Source organism: Lupinus angustifolius, chromosome LG09 (genome assembly GCF_001865875.1).
Source record: "Lupinus angustifolius cultivar Tanjil chromosome LG09, LupAngTanjil_v1.0, whole genome shotgun sequence".
NCBI lineage: Eukaryota > Viridiplantae > Streptophyta > Magnoliopsida > Fabales > Fabaceae > Lupinus > Lupinus angustifolius.
Genome location: NC_032017.1, coordinates 680,700 through 699,985, shown reverse-complemented (window position 1 = coordinate 699,985; position 19,286 = coordinate 680,700). Strand labels below are relative to the sequence as shown.

The 19,286-nt window shown below is 33.1% G+C and overlaps 3 protein-coding genes across 6 annotated transcripts in view; 1 reads left to right on the top strand and 2 right to left on the bottom strand.

Moving 5' to 3' along the window:
* Window positions 1-19,286, bottom strand: part of LOC109356923 — a 28,916-nt gene that overhangs the window by 8,265 nt on the left and 1,365 nt on the right. Inside the window, exons 3-9 of one of the 2 annotated variants that reach the window (XM_019600557.1) lie at window positions 19,196-19,286; window positions 19,004-19,065; window positions 17,617-18,002; window positions 17,469-17,505; window positions 17,242-17,367; window positions 16,390-16,584; window positions 6,340-6,347 (exon numbers count right to left, since the gene is read on the bottom strand). In XM_019600557.1, the coding sequence (XP_019456102.1) occupies window positions 16,394-16,584; window positions 17,242-17,367; window positions 17,469-17,505; window positions 17,617-18,002; window positions 19,004-19,065; window positions 19,196-19,286 (893 nt within the window). In that variant the 3' untranslated portion in view covers window positions 6,340-6,347; window positions 16,390-16,393. Of the gene's footprint in view, window positions 1-6,339; window positions 6,348-16,104; window positions 16,585-17,241; window positions 17,368-17,468; window positions 17,506-17,616; window positions 18,003-19,003; window positions 19,066-19,195 lie in introns of those variants that run through there. The other variant, XM_019600558.1, reaches the window with a different exon arrangement.
* On the bottom strand, window positions 1,363-4,948 carry LOC109356924 (protein YIF1B-like). 3 transcript variants are annotated; one of them, XM_019600562.1, is made up of 5 exons: window positions 4,877-4,948; window positions 3,906-4,105; window positions 3,279-3,377; window positions 3,019-3,170; window positions 1,363-1,858 (listed from the first exon to the last, which is right to left on the bottom strand). In XM_019600562.1, the coding sequence occupies exons 2-5, from the start codon at window positions 4,098-4,100 to the stop codon at window positions 1,471-1,473; spliced, it is 834 nt and encodes a 277-aa protein (XP_019456107.1). In that variant the 5' UTR covers window positions 4,101-4,105; window positions 4,877-4,948; the 3' UTR covers window positions 1,363-1,470. The 3 variants fall into 3 exon arrangements, with proteins under 3 accessions (XP_019456107.1, XP_019456104.1, XP_019456105.1); XM_019600559.1 differs by having other exon boundaries at window positions 4,833-4,922; XM_019600560.1 differs by lacking the exon at window positions 4,877-4,948 and adding an exon at window positions 4,674-4,813.
* On the top strand, window positions 10,260-15,836 carry LOC109356920 (probable 2,3-bisphosphoglycerate-independent phosphoglycerate mutase). The gene is made up of 6 exons (XM_019600554.1): window positions 10,260-10,353; window positions 10,927-11,359; window positions 12,931-13,076; window positions 13,565-13,841; window positions 14,311-14,583; window positions 15,180-15,836. The coding sequence occupies exons 2-6, from the start codon at window positions 11,051-11,053 to the stop codon at window positions 15,663-15,665; spliced, it is 1,491 nt and encodes a 496-aa protein (XP_019456099.1). The 5' UTR covers window positions 10,260-10,353; window positions 10,927-11,050; the 3' UTR covers window positions 15,666-15,836.

Genomic DNA, 19,286 nt, shown 5'->3' with positions numbered 1-19,286 from the left:
ATTTAACACAAACTTAATTTTTCAGTCAATTTTTATTTCATGTAGAGATCTCTCCATTTCTTATTTACTTTTCTTATATGTGGTAATTAAATTTTTAAATGAAACTTAATTTAATATTTTGTCATAAAAATAAAAGTTGATATCTGTTCATTTCCTAAAAATGAATAAAATGTTGGCTATAAACACAAAATCATAGTTTATTTTTGAAAAATAATAATTTTGAATTCTAACCAAGATTATAGTCTAATTAAGTATGGTTGAATGTAATGAATTCTAACCAATATATTTGGCTCGAATAAATGGAATCACAAAAGTGAAGGAATCTACATAGTTTTTATTTTAAATATTCATTGAAGCTTGAAAACATTGAATTTTGAAGATAAAAGTCATTAATCTAACATATCTATTACAAAATGTGCAGCATCAATTTGAAAATAATATAGAATCTGAGGGAATGACTTTATAATCATGTTTCAGTTTTTGCCTTTTCTGAAAGTTCTCCACATTGAACCATTTTCTATTATTCTTCTCATATTGTTGTGTCACTTCCTCTAAACCTTTGGATATATGCCAAGAACCAAAACAAAGATGATGCATAGGCATGGAACATAAGGATTTTTTCTGGTTACTAACAAAGGTATTTCTTTACGTTTTGAGTAAGAAACTATTCTCTTTCGGGGTGTGTGACTGCCACTTCCAACAAGTGTCGCTTCTAAGAATCGAACATTTGACATTTTGGTCATCCTGAGGATCTAATTATTATCTTTAATCCAATCTTGAGTATGCTAATTGCTTTGGTGATGATGTTAATGGATTTTAGATGGATATGGCATGAGAATAATTGGATGATATTAGTTATATGAATATGGCATAATTGTTGTGATTATGGATGTAACAATTTTTATTTGGAAGCCTTTTAATGTTGATTATGAAAAATTGTCACAAAGTGAATACATGTGTGACACACCTATTAAATATGATATAATGTTAAGTTTATTCATTTACCATCATAGATTATCTTTCTTATTAATCAATTAACTAGACACAAAAATATTCCTTCATCTTATCTTGGTTTCCTCCTAAAAATACTTAATAAGGAATTGGTGTAGAGTAGATATCACTACCCGAATAGAAAGTGAAAGCTTCAGACTCATCTTACAAGTAGATTTTATGACTCACAACTCTCTCCTTTCCCTACATTACCCCTCCAAAACCCAACTCGCAGACAAACTCGTAAGGTTTATTTGCGAGTTGGGTTTTGGAAGGATAATAAGAGAAAACTTCAGAGTCGTAAAACACACTTATGAGATGACTCTCAAGCCTTCCATTGAAGAACGGTGTAGTATAAGGTATATCCAAAAATAAAGGGAAAACAAAAGGCCCATATATTACTTTCTGGAATGTTAACAACAACAAAAAATTATCACTAAGTGCTTCTAAGTAATGGTCCTATGTCACTAATAATTTCTCCTATATAAGCCAGTTCACAGTAATATTCCCAAGCCACATGAACAATGGAAACTGAGCCAAAGCAATAAACAGCAACAAATAATGGTGCTTGCTTGAATCATAAGTCCTAACCTCTGCAAAAAGGACCCTCTTCATTGTTTTCACCAAGAACACTCCCATACATAAGCATGTCCATGGCATCAAAAAGTAGTAAGAGTAACTAGAAATTATTCTTCCAAGAACTGCAAAACATAAACCAGTGAATGTGTAACCTGCATATGCTACAAAGTCTAGTAGAGGTGCTTCTCCACTTCCCAACCAAAGCAATGTTACTTTAAGAAGTGTAGCTTGCATAAACCAACCAAGTAGTCCTTTGATGAATAACAAGTTCAAAGCTTCTGGACTAAACCTGGAAATGAATATAGGCTGTGTTGTTCAAAGACTATGTATGACATCCGAAAAAGCAAGTGGAGATGGAATGAAATATAGTATTATATAATAAACTAGCCGACCCTATTTGGTAGGGTTAAGGCTTGGTTGTTGTTTATTATAAAGTTAAACTAAACTCTATATGTAACATGCGGATTTCCATCTAAAGGAGTTTCAAAGCAACGATCACCAGAAAAGAAAATCGCAATCTTTATTATACAACGACAAACAACAGCCAAACCTTTATCTCAGTAGGTGGAGTCGGCTATAAAACATTTAACAATCTTTTCTTTGGTTTCCAACAATGTTTTTTTGTGAGACTTCATATTAAATACACCCCATATAAAAAAAGACAGAAAATCAAACAGGGAGAAACATCTTTTCCACAAATGGAGTTGCCATTGTTCAACTCTGTTAATGGAGTTACCATGTGTTCATTGCACCAGGTAAACGACCATTTGCATTCCCCTACCCGTCATCACTATCAGATACACACATAAATCCTTTTCACATGATCGTTTATCGAGTTTTCATCAAAGCAAATAAGCTTCATGCATAGTATTGACAAATTAGAGATGAACACTGATTTATCTAGTGCATCAGATTTTCCCAACGGTAAGGCTGTTTGCCTTATGGCCCAGAGGTCGTGAGTTCAACTAATGGAAACGGCCTCTTCACTTGCGAGGGTAAGGCTGCATACATCTATCATCCTAAGACCTCACTAGGTGGAAGCCCCGTGCATTGAACCGTCCTTTTCTTATCAAATTTTCCCAAACAAAGACTGTAGCAAATAGTTTATAACATGGTTCAAATCATTGGTAACAATCCAAGAGTCTAAAATTACTACTAAAAGTTGTATTTCAGAGATTCTCAAGTCGGATCTGGAAAGACCATTGTCAGTAGGAGGTGTTTCAGCACAAACAAGAATACATATTCAGCTAAAAAGGTTATGCTACGAGAGTACGAGTCATCATGCTGAGAAAGTATGGGAACTCTATGATGCACATAATGCAAGTAAGAAATACAAGGTCGGCTGAAAAACCTCCCTGTTATATACAATGCAACCCACAGACGATAAATAGCAAGCAAAAGCACAAACAGGGTGATAAAGGATTAAGATAAAGGATATACTATACTTACTTTCCACGAAAACCCAATGAGATGCCGCCAAGAACAACATAGGTACCAAATGCCATTAACGGAATGTACAGGTCAGGTGCATTTATGTCATAAATTGGCGGTTTATAGGAGAGCCTACCTCCCACTGGTTCTGTAATTCTAGTCCAATGACCCTAAAAAGGATTAAAAAAAAGGTAAGGGCGAGAAAGAAAGACAAATTTAGGTAGCGAAATGAAATTCCAACGAGATAAATGCAGAAAAGAGTGATATTTAGAGCTTACCCGGTGCAGAAATGGGAACAAAACCACCTTTAATTTGTTCCGAACGTAATGGTCGTTCACTTGAAAGTAATATTGGGGATCAGAGAAATACTGACTTATCTGTTATTGAAAAAATGAAGATTAATTTTACAATAGAAACCTTGAATTCACACCAAGAGTAAATATCTATAATTAAGGTATGCAAAGATAGCAAACAAGGATCGATTAATCAATTTAATCATCTTTTAGCTGTATTAGTTCAACCCTCCAAAATCAGTGAAGCCTGAGTTAATTGACATGTAATAATTATATAAAATGAGAGCATATGCTACATACGAAATAGATTATTGTAAGTTGTGCACAACAATAGTTTTCGATAATCAAAAAGTATTTCTATGACGATATACAGACTGCTTAGAATTCGAGAATTGTAAGAGCTTATCTCAATTTTTCGAGAATAAACAGTTCCACAGACATAATTTAAACACGAGGAAGAGAAGCAAAGTGAAAGGATGTGAAATTAGAAGCCAATATAAAAAAATAGCAAGAAGAATCAGTAACATATCTACTATTATCAATTGTAAACTATAAATCAACATGCTAAATTAAATCATGAAACACAAACATGGTAGAATGAATGAAACATACATTGCTTTGAACGTACTCAGAGCTCGATCCTAATATTTTTTCTCCATATGCACCCAATCCACCCCGAATGAGTCCCGACCCAGCGACATTAAACGCATTCCCGAAGGGATTAGGCTGTGAACTTGCTTGAGGTTGGGGTTGAAATTGAGGTTGATGTTGAGGTAACCCAGGTTGCGATCCAACATTATTATACATTCTTACTGCCATGTCAAAAGAAAATAACCAATGAGCAATGATTCGCAGTAAAGACAAACACGTAATCAGAAGCAAATTTATTGGGCAGAAATCAGCATAATGCAGAGAAAGAAATCTCTCATTTCATCACATGAAGATATCATATCCTAAGTTGCATTACATGGTTCGTGGTTCATACCAGTTCGTTTAGTTAGTCACTTTTTATGTTATTATTACAAGACTTCCTTTATTACGAACTCGGAAACTTGGTACACTGAAACAGTTAGGTGGTACCTAAGGTTAATGAGAAAACCATGTAACTACGACTACCGTTAAACATAATCAGTCGATCTTAAATTGTAGTCCACAACCACAATTGTTATAAGAACAACAATTATAGTAAATGCAACATAAACATTTAACTACTTACTAAACCTTAACATATAATGATATCTGTAATGGTCGCGGACCCAAATTTAAAACCTAGTTTACCACAATCGCGACTACAACTACAATTTAAATCCATTTTAATCTAAAACCTATATGATACTGAGATCCATTCCAGTTCATATGCAAAAAAAAAATCACACCAACCCTGTTCCTAAATTGTTGAGTATAGATGAAAGCTTGAAGATTTGAAGGTTTTAAAGGAAACCCAGATAGATCTATCTATGATAGAAAAGAAGCAGTAAAAGAACAAAAAATAAATTTTTTTTTTGAGGAAATGAGTAAATGGAAGAAGAAAGAAAGAACCTTTGTTGAAGATCTGACACAGACACTGAATGAAGGAACCTCACCTTCCTCAATACGCACCGTTTCTAGGGATGCTGGACAAATAAGACCGAGGTTGAAATGAATTATGTTTTCTACCCGATTTTGGTTTGATTGAAGTTCACAAATAGTTCAATTCAACTTATTAGCTCGAATTTGTTTGGTTTGTGAAGAACTTACAAACTGTTAACTTATTAGCTCGGTTGGTTCTAATGTTAAGTATTTGTTCAATATATATATAGTTAAATATTTGTGAATGTATATATACATAAATATATATATATACACATGTAATCAAATCAACTCAGGAACTTAATAAGTCAAATTATATTTGACTCAAATTTGGCTTGTTTATCTAACGATATTAGTTTTTAGCTAAATTTCAACTTGTTTGGTTCATGAACGAAATTTATCTAACTAATTAATAAGTTGAGTTTCAAAAAATGTCGAATTGATTCGGTTTATTATCAAACATACTTTTATTGTTAACTTTGTAATAATATTATTTTTTCAATTATTACCAATGAGTGGGATTATAAAATCACTTATTAAAGTTATCTTAATTTTATAAAGAGACAAAAATATTAAGAAATATAAAATTTGTTAAAAAGGAGTGAAGGTAGTAAAAACAATTTTGTATATAGAATTATGCACAACCAATTAGGATATGAAACCATGTATAATTCTATTCATTCAAATATGAAGATCTAACTATTTTTGGTAGACGATATTTCTAGAAGGGTATGTTAAGAATCTTACCAAATTACATTATGATCAATGCCTTTTATTTTGAGGCATATTGGAACATCTTTAGAAGGAAATGAGCAATTTAGGTTAGAATTAGGCGCATTCAACAAAGACTTGATAAATTGAGGATCATAATCTTCTTAGATTGGAGGTTCAATTGAGGCGAGATTACAATATTATTTTGAGGCAATAAGAGCTTTTGTAGTTTCATATATCTATAGAGCAATGCATGAAGTTTAGAGATAGAAGCACATTTTTTTCCACACTTAGACCACTATGCGACGAAAAAAGGAATATGATTCATCAACTCTTTATTGATGATGGAACTTGATGCACAGATCCTGAGTTGATGAGAACAAAACAAAAATATATTTCTAGATTTATTTTGTGAAAGTACTCAAGTTCAAATGATTAGTATGGTTGATACACCAACATTATATTGCAATGTTGTTAAAACTTTCACTGCCCGATCACTAAGGAAGAGGTTACAAAAGCAATCATGAGGATTAGTCCTTTAAATCTCCAGGCCCAGATGGTTTCCAACCAATTTTCTTCACAAAATATTCTGAAGTAATGGGTGATGATGGCATTTGGAAGGTGGTTTATGATGATGTCAAATTCGGTTTTTCGGATGCAGATACTTATAGTTTTAATTCTCAAGGTCAACAATCATATCATGTTAAAATACCTTAGACCTACCAATCTTTTCAATATGGTCTATAAGGTAATTATTAAAGTTTTGGTGAATAGATTGAGGAGAAAGACTTACATGGAGACGTATGTATGTGGAGACAACCAATTAAATCCTGCCAACACATTAAAAGTTTAATTTTGTTTAAAATTTAATCATAAATGATAGCACCAGCAAGCATAAAATGCATTTGTCTCTAAATGTGACGTGTTATATGTATCTTCATACAAGTTTTTCTCATAGATTGAGACCTTTTTTGGATGAGTTGGTTGATCCTCTGCGAAATAGTTTCATACCATGAAGAGGTACTAATAATCTATCATTTTGACTGAAGAAGTTATGCATTATTTACACAAGATTAAGGCAAAGAATGATGACATGACCTTTAATATGGATTTGGAAAAGGTGTCTGATAAGATCCAATTGGATTTCCTTCAACAAACACTTTTGGAGTTTGGATTTCCTACAATAATCGTTAACCATATTCCAATTTTATCATTTTGTAACATCCCAATAATAAATACAAGAAACTTTCACATGTTCTTTTATTCCTTTCCATTAATGTATCACTACTTTCTCACACATCTTCTTAATTCTAGTTTCCCTCTTCATCATCCAAGAAAAAACAACTTTAAACCACACGAAAAAACATCCAATAACACAATAATCATTATTAAAGACACAAGTTGAGAAATTTATAGAAGCTTTGTGAATACACTTGATATCAGCAAAATAAAAACGTGGGTCGACAGACACATAGTTCCGATCGACATGCTAATATATATAATATAACAACATAATTATAAAATCATGTTAATCATTACTATAACTTTATATTATTAGTTAATACATTCATAAATGTGATTGTGATGTTGTTAAACACTGAATATTATATTTTTAATTCATATATGTGGTGTAATGTTATGTTGACTAAAAAGTTATTACTAAATAAATTTTCTATCATAATGTTGATGTTGTTTTTTTTATGTTTGTTCGATTTCTGGGAGCGATACATGTTGGGAGAAACAACTACGAACCCTGAAAGAGATTAGTTCTTTATCCATAAGGTGATGGGATATCCTTAGTGGTACCAAAAAATTAGTCAATTTAAATTATGTTTTATAATTTTTCTCTCTCTTTGATAGTCTAAATAACATAAGATTACATGAAACAAACAAACAATTGAATAAATTATCCACAATTATTTTTAATATTTTCTGATTTTTTGCGTACCTGCTGATCTGATGGGTACCCAAGGACCCGCAGGTAGCAAACGCAACGAGTACTCACGCGAGTACAGAAAGGGTCCAAGTCCAAAAATAAAGTAACAAGGTGGATCCGAATAGTAGACTACCCAGACCCTTTGAGACCTATTAGCATCCCTAGGCTTGGAGGTGGAGGATCAATGCAACTCTAGGATTAATACTTTGGATGTTAATTTTCTTGCATGCAGTACCATCATGATTATTGTGTTTGCCACATGAGGCATTGTGTGATCTTGGAGGAGGATTTACCATGAGTTCAATGGTCTTGTATGGAAATAGATCAAGTAAAGATAAATATGTATGGTAGTTGCATTAGAGATCAAAATATAATTAGAGGGATAATGATATTTGCGACCACGAGAGATGGTGGTTGTTGGGGTACTCAACAAATTTCGGCATAGGAAGATCGCCAAAATACTCATCCTGTGGGTACCCATAAAAATACTCATAACGTATACTCACAAAAATAGCTTATGGATGAGGACATATATCATGATACCCACATATTTATAATTTTTTAAATAAATATTGTATAATATTATACATGTGTTTACTTTATAATTATATCATCTACTTTATTAACATTTTATAATAAACTTTAGTGATTGAAATGTAATGATAAATTTAACATATACGTAAATTAAATTTTTCATGTAATAGTTATTTTGAATATTTTGATTATTATAAAAGATGAAAATATGCCCTTAAACTTGGGTACCCCCGAACCGCTTCCCGCATGGATGCTTAAAATAGTATATATATGGGAATAAGAAAGCACTACTTGTGTTGCCCCGTTGTCATCCCAACTTGAAACTTGAGTTTTAAGAATGTCATTTTTGAAAGTGATTATTTAGAAGCAGGATATATGATATGAGAAAGAGTCCAAATTTGTCTTAATCATATTTTACTTATCTCAAATATTAGCACTTGATTTGTTGAAATCAAATTTGTGGTAAAGAAGGCAAACAAAGTGGCCGATTTCCTGCAGATAAGCTCACATTCAACTGCTAACTTACATGTTTGGACAACAACTCTACCTGAGTATCAATCTTCTTGACATCGGGATCTCATCATTTATTTTAATCTATGATTTTATTTTTTATTTTTATGATTCCAATGTACCAAAGAAAGTTAGAATAACAAAACTGTTTTTTTTAATTTTCATTTTAGTAATTAGTCAAATTTGGTCGAGTATGTTTACATAAATATATGCCTATCCAAGTTTGTAGATGAGCTGAATTTCATGTTCCAGTACTTTTATGGCTAAATTAAAATTATCTTCCTTTTGATTTAATTTTTGAAGATATATTTAAAAGTAAATTGCAATCCGATCTCCTATTTAATTGATAAATTAGTAAACGGCCCAATCAATTTATAAGTACTGAAAATCGACAAAGAATAATTTTTTTTGGTAATGTGGTGGAATAAAGGTTGATGTGGAATAAAGTGAGCATCTAACAATAAATTAGTTTTATTTAAAGTTTAGGTTCTTTGTCCGATTTTAGTTCCAGATTCTTTATTTTTATTTTTTATTCTATGTGCAAAATAATCATTCTTTTATATTTTCAAATATTTTTTACATGTCACACATAAGATGAAAATAAGTTAAATTAGATTTTACCTTAAACAAACAGATATATAAAGTATACAGGAGATTCATATGATCTTGTTACTTGATTAAAAAGTTTTAAAGCTTAGTTCTATATTTAAAGGTTTATTATATTATAAGTTCTTGAAATATGTCAATATATATATTTAAATAAGCTAATATATATACTTTTAAATATACTTCTATAACTATAACAATTAAATTATATTTCTATATAAAAATTACATATATAATAATATTACTTATTTTAAAATAATATAATATGAATAATATTATATACAAAATAGTATAATGTAAAGATTTATACATAGTTAATATATTATTTATCACTATTTATTTGTATTTTTTAAGAGTTAAATCAATAATAATAAAAAGAGTAGATTACATTCCATGAGTTTTAGCAAAACTACAACCTCCCTAATCATCTATCATTACACTGACTACCACTGCATGAAAAATATATATAAAAAATGATGATAAATGTAATTAAGTTAAACAAAATATAATATAGTATGAAGACAAATCCAAATAATATACTAGTCAATATATTTTCATTATTTTTGATACACAATTTATCAATAGAGATTGTTTAAATCACTCTTATACTATATTGTAACCAACAAAAATAATGAAAACATATGGACTCATATACTATTTTGACGTGTTTGGACAATATACCAATATTTTGTTTAATTTAATTACATGTCCTTTTTGTCCAAAAGATCACACTTATTTCCCTGTATTAAATGTAATGTATATAAATAAATTAGGAATTTTTTGTTAGTGTAAAAAATAAAAGAACAATTTGTGTAATTTTGATTAAAGCTCACTCTATTACCATCTTAAAATCATGAATATACTTATATAATAATATGTACATTTACCATGTGTATATGTGGATTAGTTTAAAATCTTTGCATTTACAATGTAATGTTTTTACATTATCAACACATCATATACTATCGATTTGTATTATTTTTATTTGAAAGTCAGTAGTGACAAATCAATGGTAAATGATTGATTGCAGTGTAAAAAACATATCATCATCAATGCATACATATTAATTCTGATATTTAAAGACTCTTTTTGGAATGAACATGACATTTTAGGCTCTCTTAATTCCTCCATCTTGATCTTGTGTCATAGGCACACTCTCTTCTCTACATCGTTGACATTGATTAATCAACCAAGGTAACATTTTCCATTCCAATTTATTCTTCTATTCTAATCTCTTGCAATTTTCATAAATGGATTTTCATTATTCACTATCCCCTTTCCCCCATTGCGCTTTTAGCAACATTGGGTCGATTCTCATAGTGAAATTTTAAACTAATTGGAACTACACCCAAGTTTCCAAATTCAACATTGAATGCAAAACTGTAATAAAGTTTCAATTTTGATGATGGGTTTATTATTTTGATTTTTATTCTTCATTGATGGTGCTGAATGATTGTGCTTAAAATTACAACAACAACCAACCCTTTATCCCACTATGTAGGGTCGGCTAAAAAGGCGGCCCAGTTTATGAGACTCTCACTTACTGGGCATCAGAGGGTAGATATACACAATCTTACCCACAAAAGAAGAGACTGTTTCCCGGATTTGAACCCATGACATGGTTACGGAGCAACAACCTTGCTGTTGCGCCAAACTCACCCTGTTGCGTGTGTTTAAAATTGTGTCTTGAATGTTGGTTTTGTCTTTGTAATTTGTGAACCCAAATTGTTCAAAGATGAAAAATTTATGTAGTTATTATGATGGCAGGGGTTTGGTATATCCTGTTTGTGAAGGCATCATCAGAGTGAAGGTTCTGATTATATCAGAAAGAATTTGTTGGCTGTTGAACCCTTCTATTTGAAATCTCCGAAGAAGAAAAAAAAGGAGAAGAATGAGTAGTTTGCAGTTGCCGAAGAAAAGAGTGGCATTTGTGCTGATTGATGGGTTGGGTGATGTGTCATTACCGAGGCTCGGATATAAGACTCCTCTTGAGGCAGCAAAACTACCCAACTTGGACGCTATTGCATCTGCTGGAGTCAATGGACTAATGGACCCTGTTGAGGTTGGCTTAGCTTGTGGAAGTGACACTGCTCATCTTTCTTTGTTGGGTTATGATCCTCGAGTTTATTATCGTGGTCGAGGAGCATTTGAATCCATGGGGGCTGGATTGGCCATGTCACCTGGTGATATTGCTTTTAAGGTTGGTTGATCTTGATACCTGTTTTTCGTTTTTCTTTATTTAGCTTTCTTTTGGACTGGAGCTATTATACTTTATCTCTTGAAACCATTGATTTAAACCGCGGTCGCGGTTACATTACGTTACGGCAATTGCGGAAAGTTACGGGAAAATGTGACCTATGCAGCCATAATTGCGATCGTGATGTCATTGTGGACATTTTGGGAATTACCTGTCCTTCTTAGGCATTAAAGTGACAAAAGTAAATCTCATTATTGCACCAATCTTACCATCGCATTGAAACTCGGCCAACAACTTCAGGATATCTTCCTTAATACAATGATATTAACAGTTTAAGAAATAACCAACTTTAGATTCAACTTGTCATAGGCATTTTGGTTATCCATTGTCCAAAACGCTTTTCAAATTCCTCTTCTTCACAAGGCCTTTGCGAACAACAAGCAGTCTTATCTTGAGAGGTAGGGGGAGTCGGACACCAACCCAAACCATCAATAAATAGCCTATGGCTTTTCCTCGGTACACGGAGCTGCATAGAAGTTAGTAATTGCATTGCAATCACTCCGGTATCTGTAATAGGTAGCTCATGTTCAAGCTATAACCCTTTAGGCTCTAGCAAGACTTTTCCTTAATTCCCAAATTTTTGTGTATGTTCACGAGACTCAACAAATTTTTAATCCCTATTCCCAAATAGCACTGACTAAAAATGTCGATCAAGAAAACAAGCAGATTCAACCTGTTAAAACCTTCTGCCATTCAAGCTGTGGTTAAAAGTTTAAACTGCATAGAGAGAGATAATCTTCAAAAAACAGATTCAATGTTGAATATTGTTTGATGTGTCGAAACAAATTATTTTTGGATCTTTTGTCAATTGTATGGATATCATCTGAGCAACCAAAACAAAAAATTAAATATTTAGCCGTAACAGAAAGTGTTACATGCAGTTTTAAACATGTTGAAAAAAAGTTGTACAAAAAGTATATTAGTAGTAGCAAATAAAACAATACAATTAAATACTTGTCTGGTGCTTAGATCATAGAATATGTATGTAGTATGAGAAATAATGAGCTGCGGCTAACAGTACTAATTTGTCCTCGAGTTGGTTTTTGGAGAGGTCGAAGGGGAAGGGAAGACTTGGGAAACATGAAATACACCTGTGAGAATAACTCACAAATAAACCGTTAGGAATATGATGGTGCATGCGACCACAACAACCAACCCTTGTCCCAATAGGTGGGGTAGGCTACATGGATCGAATGTTGCAATAATGCTCTATCGTAAGTCATGTCCATTGATAAAACATTGATCTCTAAATCTTTGCTAATATTTTTGCCTATAGTTGTTCTTGGCCTCCCTTTATCTCTAAAAATTGAACTAACCTCCATTTGATCTACTCTTTGTATTCGAGCTTCTAACGGTCTCCTTCACACATGTCTTCCAACCTAAATATTAATATTTCAGCTAAATTTTTATGTAATAAATATTACTTTTTATGCTTCCATTTCTAAAACAGATATTTCTTAAAAGAATTTTCTGCATTGTTCATGCTAATCATCTAATGAAGTGTTTTCGTGTAGTCGAATTTTGCAACTCTTGATGAGAAAACTGGAATAGTCACCAGTAGGAGGGCCGACAGGCACTTTGAAGAAGAAGGCCCAATACTCTGTGCTGCCTTGGATGGAATGAAGCTTCCATCTTTCCCTCAATATGAAGTCAGAGTCAGGTAAAGATGCATATGGTCCAGAAAATATTCGAGGGTTAGTTATTAAAGTAGGTAACCACTTATTACGGGAAATATCGAGTTCTCAGTGTTTTCAGTCTCCTTTTTTAAGTGATGATAATTGTGAGAAATTGTGCTTCTTAAAAAAGGGCGGCCCAGTGCATAAGTTTCCCAACTATGAGGGTCTATGCAGCCTTATCCTTACAAGCAAAGAGGTTGTTTTCAAGATTTGAAACGTTTCACAAGGCAAACAACTTTACTGTTGTGCCGATCCTCTAATATTGTGCTTCTTGTTTGAGAAAATTGTAGTCATCTGTGGAGGATATTTGATGGTGTGGCTCTATTTATCTAGTGTAAAGATTTCATTCCAAAATTTAAAAATTCAACCCTTTGAATAAACTTGATACTATTCTCTACAAGTTTAGGTACTGAAGATTTATGCCAGAGTAAAACTAATAGTTCTGCATATCATTTTCCTATTCCTTTCATAGGTATGCAACAGAACATAGATGCGGAGTGGTTGTTAAAGGACCGAATTTGAGTGGGAATATATCAGGAACTGACCCGTTAAAGGACAACCGCTTACTTCTGAAAGCAGAAGCTTTGGATGATTCTCATGAAGCAAGCCACACTGCTGCCGTTGTTAATGAATTGTCCAAGGAAATTACCAAGATTCTGGTTTCTCATCCTGTGAATGCTAAACGTGTCGCAGAAGGGAAGAACGTAGCAAATATAGTCCTTTTAAGAGGTTGTGGCATTCGAATTGAGGTGTGTTCTTTCAGTTCATATCATAATTTACAGATTCGTCTTTCCAACGTTAAAGCGACCTTAACATAATCAAACTATCATAGTTCTTAATCCATTTACATATTTCTGGCACCTAAAAGGAAAACACATCAAATATGCTGCGATTATTTAAGAATAATTTAAGATAGTTTTAAAGTAAATGGTGATTTGCATATTCTGCAGTTGAGTTTTTCTACCTTTTTTTTAATTTTATGGTATGTTTTTCATTCAAACATTGTTAACTTGCAAAAGGTAGGGACTACAAGGTTTAAGTTTAATTACAGAAGTAGTCATTCTATAACTTCAGCACGTTCGATGTGGTCCGTCAATTGTATCCTCTGTCTGAGCCAATAAACAAATATATGATTAACTGCAAATGTATGTTATAAATGCTTATGTGTGTCTAAGTACTAGTTATATGTGTGTATCACTTTTCAATCGTATTTTATAGGTTCCTCCATTTATAAATAAACATGGTTTGCGGCCATGTATGGTAGCTCCAACAAAAATAATTGCTGGCCTGGGCTTATCACTTGGTATTGATATTCTTGAAGCTCCTGGAGCGACTGGGGACTATCGAACTTTACTAACTTCAAAAGCATCAGCAATAGCTAAGGCGCTCTCAGCTCCTTTGCAACCTTGCCCCCGAGTATTCGTACCTGGAGAGGATGAGCATAAAGCAGGCCGGTTAGATGGATATGACTTTGGTTTTCTTCATATTAAGGTCAAATTTCTATAAGTTTTGGTTTCTCTATATGCTTTTACTTTTTATCATTGTTAGAAGTCCCACATCGCCTACCCCATTTTCATTTCCTATACCTACTGGGTTACTCGTTCATTTCGTATTGGTTTTGAGATAGAACCTTAACATAGTAATGGGGACTCTATGGTGTTCGATCTTTGTCGTGGGCCTTTGCATATATAATCCACGCATCCTGCCAGAAATCTTCATAGCTGCTCGAGAATCACATTTTATAGATGGCGAGTGGAGAGTTTTCTACCTCTCTTCATCCCAGAAAATCGTGATATGAGGTTTTCAATCGCATATTCGAGTCTCTGAACTTAATGAAGCCTCATCTTGCCCATGTTTAGGGCTGCATGATACTCATGCTGATTAAAACCTTTTAAAGGTAATCTGGAATCCAGACAAATTAAAATCGAAACAACTTTTTTAAGTATTCTTGGACTCTTTTTAAGTACATGAGCATGCCAATATAAGATCGAGTTAAATCTTGCATCTTCTAACTAGAATGTTGCTCTTTCACTTCTCCTTCTAAACCTATTCATTTCTAGATTTTCGATTATTCGATTTTGATGCAGGCGATAGATGATGCAGGCCATGACAAGGCAAGCATTCTCAAACTCAAAGGATTAGAAGCGGTAGATACAGCTATAGGACAGTTGGCAAGGCTTCTCTGGGAAGCAGAATCAAGTGGAAAGTTCCAGTTTTTCCTTTGTGTTACCGGAGACCACTCTACTCCAGTAGAATATGGAGATCATAGCTTCGAACCGGTTCCATTCGCTATGTGTCGGTTGAAAGATTTTGTTGGTGCAGTTGGCGAGTCCAATGTTTGCCAAACTTCTCTTGATCCATTCCCCATTCCAAGTGTTAAGCATGGTGAAGACTTAACTAATGATTTCGAAATACAAGAAAGAAGAGACAAATGCTGTCAACCTTATAGCGGCGATTCGGTATCGGAGTTAAATGAAATGGCAGCTGCAAGAGGATGTCTGGGGCGATTTCCGGGCGGAGAGATGATGGGAATTATAAAGAAATTCCTTAGCCTAGATGCTGATACTGACTAAAAAGTTGGCTTTGTTATGGCAGTTCATGGCTTCATGCTTTTATGAGATTTCTAAGTTTATTTCTTACCCTGAAAAATATGAGGATGTAAATCATCAAATTTTGAACTCTTCTACTGTTCTAAAATAAGAGACTTGTATTAGAAAATAAAGAAGGAAATTTTTAGAGTTCAACCTTAGGAGGGTGAGCTTTATAAAAATAACTTAATAGGAAAAGTGGTGAACAAAAATAAAATGAGACAGGAATTGCAACTAATCAAATCATGGAGAATGCACTAGGCTTATAGGAATCATGGAAGCAAGTGCAGTTTGAAATGATACATTAAATGACAGTGTAGTTAATTTTTCCGCCTCTAAAATTAACTGTGTAGATGCATACCATAAGACATTTTCCGATCCATATAGTTGACTCTTATCTAATAGGATAAAGACTTAGTTGTTATAATTAGTCGTGTCTCTTACTCTCTTGGTAAACAAACATTAGATTTGCAAATAACATGAAATGGGTAGAAAAAGAAGTCTACACCCAAAAGTTAACTTACTCTATCAAGTTTTGTTAAATCAATAATTAAAATGCAAATGATGGGGAATTAAAAGCTACTAAACAGAAAGTTGTAAGATAATCGTGAGGGTATTTTTTAGGGGAAGAGAGGCTCGAAAACCCTCTATAAGTGTATTTCATAGTTCTGTTCTCTTCCTCCCTCGTCAAAATATAACTCCCAAACAAAATCTTAGTGGTTCAGTTTGATAACACGAGAAACCCTTTCAAAGAAAATGGGACACATGGTTGGGCTGAACATGATGTCCTCCCTCATCCATTCTGGTGCTACTCTTTCAAATGTGCCTAGAGATTGAACATGGTACAGAAGTTCTGCTTCCTCTTCAGGTGATTTGCAAATCCATGTTAAACTGAAGGAGTAACCTATCATCATTTCAATCAAAAGAAAAAGTTAATCAAGTACTTATATGTCTGAAACTTTTGAAAAGGGCTAGAATTTTATTGAAGAAAAATGACATTAGTTAATTGTGTGAAAAGTTCACCATTTAGTAACCACTGTTATACTAGCAGTCTAGCTCATGAAAGTATTTTGCTACCATAAGAAAGTGACATATATCATGTGTAAACCAATCACTAATAAATAAAGTACTACTTTATGACACATGTTACTTTTCTTATGGTGTAGGAGGATATCTCATTTTTTATTTTTGAGTCTTCGAAACACAATAATTATTGTCATTCCCCATTTCTGACAATTTTAAACTACCCCAATTACTGTAATCTTGATGGAGCCTTTTACTGAAAGGCATGGTGTATAACATCCCTATTGTACCATTGACTAGGATGGTACAATTGTTTTTGTATAACCAAGGGTATATCACCGCACCCTATGGGTAAAGAACTAATCTCTTTCGGGATGCATGATTGTCACTCTTAACAAATGTCGTTCCCAGATCAAATACAAAAGAGTCCTAATCATTCAGAAATCAAAATCTTCGGTACTGGAACTCGTTCTAGAAACTATTAACAATTAAGCTACATTAAGAAAGTTATCAGTTACAGTCCAAAACTGTGAATTACCACTTGATTGATGAAGTGCAGAAAGGCATATTTGTTCAGTTTGATGGTCAGTGGATAATTTCATTCCCAGTGCATACTCAAAAAGAGCTTGAATAAGCCAGTTACAGTTGTCAGTTTTCTGTAAACCTACAGATATAGAAAACAATCAACTATATACAAAATATGACGAAATCCAATACAAACTATTCACTTATAAAGCAACATGAATACTATATGCTAATACCAACCTGATTGATCATTTGCCTCTGTACAGAACTCCAGCAGCTTTTTCATAACCAAATTTCAGCACATTAAGGCACTTGCATTTTCTACCCAAATTTTGGAAATGAAATGTGCATATACAATTATATATATCTTTGGGTACTAAAAGCTCACCTTAGCAGAAGTAGTATCCTTGGAAACATTTTCTGTTGACTGTCTTGCCACAGCACTACCTTCACTGTTTTCATAGGATATAATAAACCTTGCTTCTTTTTCCTGTTCATCCTGCTTCCTACGACTTCTAGTCATTCTTCTAGATGGGGTATTGGAGATAGATCCAAAGTGATCATTTTCGGCAATGACCATACTGTTATCATTTAAATTACCAGAAGTTCCTTCTTGCAGCATACGTTTTCTAGTCATTTTTCTAGATGAGCTATTTGAGGTAGCCCTAAGCTGATGGTCTGCAGCCATGATTTTACTGTTATTATTTAAATCACCAGAAGTTATTTCCAGCTGCAGCTTTCGCAACTTCTCAACTTCTTCCGAAAGAGCTTCATCTGCCGACAGTTCACACCCAAACCGAAGTCCTCAATACTAAAGAAGAACCGATAAAATGAGATAAATTTAAGGACAGACCGACAGAGACAAAGGGAAGAATACTGTGGTGAACTAAAAAATAATGGTAAAACAAGATTCCCACCAATCAAGAAAAACCCAGACTCCCACCAAATTCCAAAGAAAAAGATTAACTTAAGTTGTTATCAGAAATTCAGAACGGCAAACCTTGCTTTACTACTTCAATAAGAACTTGACTACAAAATATCAAAAGTAATAAAAACAGTTTTAGATTCAAAGTGAGAAAGTAAAAAAACTAATGCTAGTTATATTTTATTCTAATGCAATTATGAATACAGAATACATCAGAAAAATCAATATGTTATTGTCTTCTTTGCATTTTAAAATGAATGAGTAAATTGTTTACTAACTTTAAAGAACCATGAACATCTCATTCAAAAGAAAAATCAGGTTTCTTCTGCTTAAAAAGGAAATATTGTCTGATATAAGGACATTTAGATTAAAAAAGGTGCCTATTTGTCTTACAGGTAAGTGAATTCCCAGCAGAAAGGACAAGGAAATGCAAACTGAGCAAACGAGAAAGTTCATAACAGATCAAGAAACAAAGAATTAAGCTAAAGAGATGGACAACACAAATTAAATGGAAATTAAACAAAGCTAACAAAAGTGACAGAATTCTAAAAGTCTATTACAATATACTGTAAAATCAGCAATTTTATATTGTTAAATGTTTGTGATAGCCTTGGATGTGCTAAAAGATAAATAAAGTCAATCACATACATACAGAAATTCTTTTATTTAAGAAACTTACATATTCCATGCTACAAGAATATAGATGGAAATTTTTTAATATTTATATAAATAGGCCGAGCTTCAAACATGTCAAACCATTAAGCAAAATGCAGGAAGAATCTTTTGCAAACATCTGTACAACAATTATTTAACAAGCATTTCAAGAACGACAAATAATTCAGCATCTCACTTTTCTTGCTTTCCTCCATTAAAAGCTTTTGATATTCAGCTACCTGTTTGTCTTTGGCAATCCTGACAGAAAAGTATATTTTTTGAGTCTTCCGCACAGGACCGAACCGGTATAAATAAACAGAAAAAATAAATGAAGCAATGCAATTGTAAATCTACACAAAAAAAGGAAGCTGGAATGTGGAATACATACCTAATCGAACCCACCTCACTTCTCAATTCATTGAGTTCTTCATGCAGCTTGTCATTTTCGCTCTTCAAGTGCTCAATCAACTCTTCTGAAG

Coding starts and splice junctions, on each gene's coding strand:
- LOC109356924 (XM_019600562.1), bottom strand. CDS start 4,100: ATGTATAATAATGTTGGATCGCAACCTGGGTTACCTCAACATCAACCT. Junction 3,378..3,905: donor CTGAGTACGTTCAAAGCAAT/GTATGTTTCATT, acceptor TTTCAATAACAG/ATAAGTCAGTATTTCTCTGA. Junction 1,859..3,018: donor TCATTGGGTTTTCGTGGAAA/GTAAGTATAGTA, acceptor ATTCATTTCCAG/GTTTAGTCCAGAAGCTTTGA.
- LOC109356920 (XM_019600554.1), top strand. CDS start 11,051: ATGAGTAGTTTGCAGTTGCCGAAGAAAAGAGTGGCATTTGTGCTGATT. Junction 13,842..14,310: donor GTTGTGGCATTCGAATTGAG/GTGTGTTCTTTC, acceptor CGTATTTTATAG/GTTCCTCCATTTATAAATAA. Junction 14,584..15,179: donor TTGGTTTTCTTCATATTAAG/GTCAAATTTCTA, acceptor ATTTTGATGCAG/GCGATAGATGATGCAGGCCA.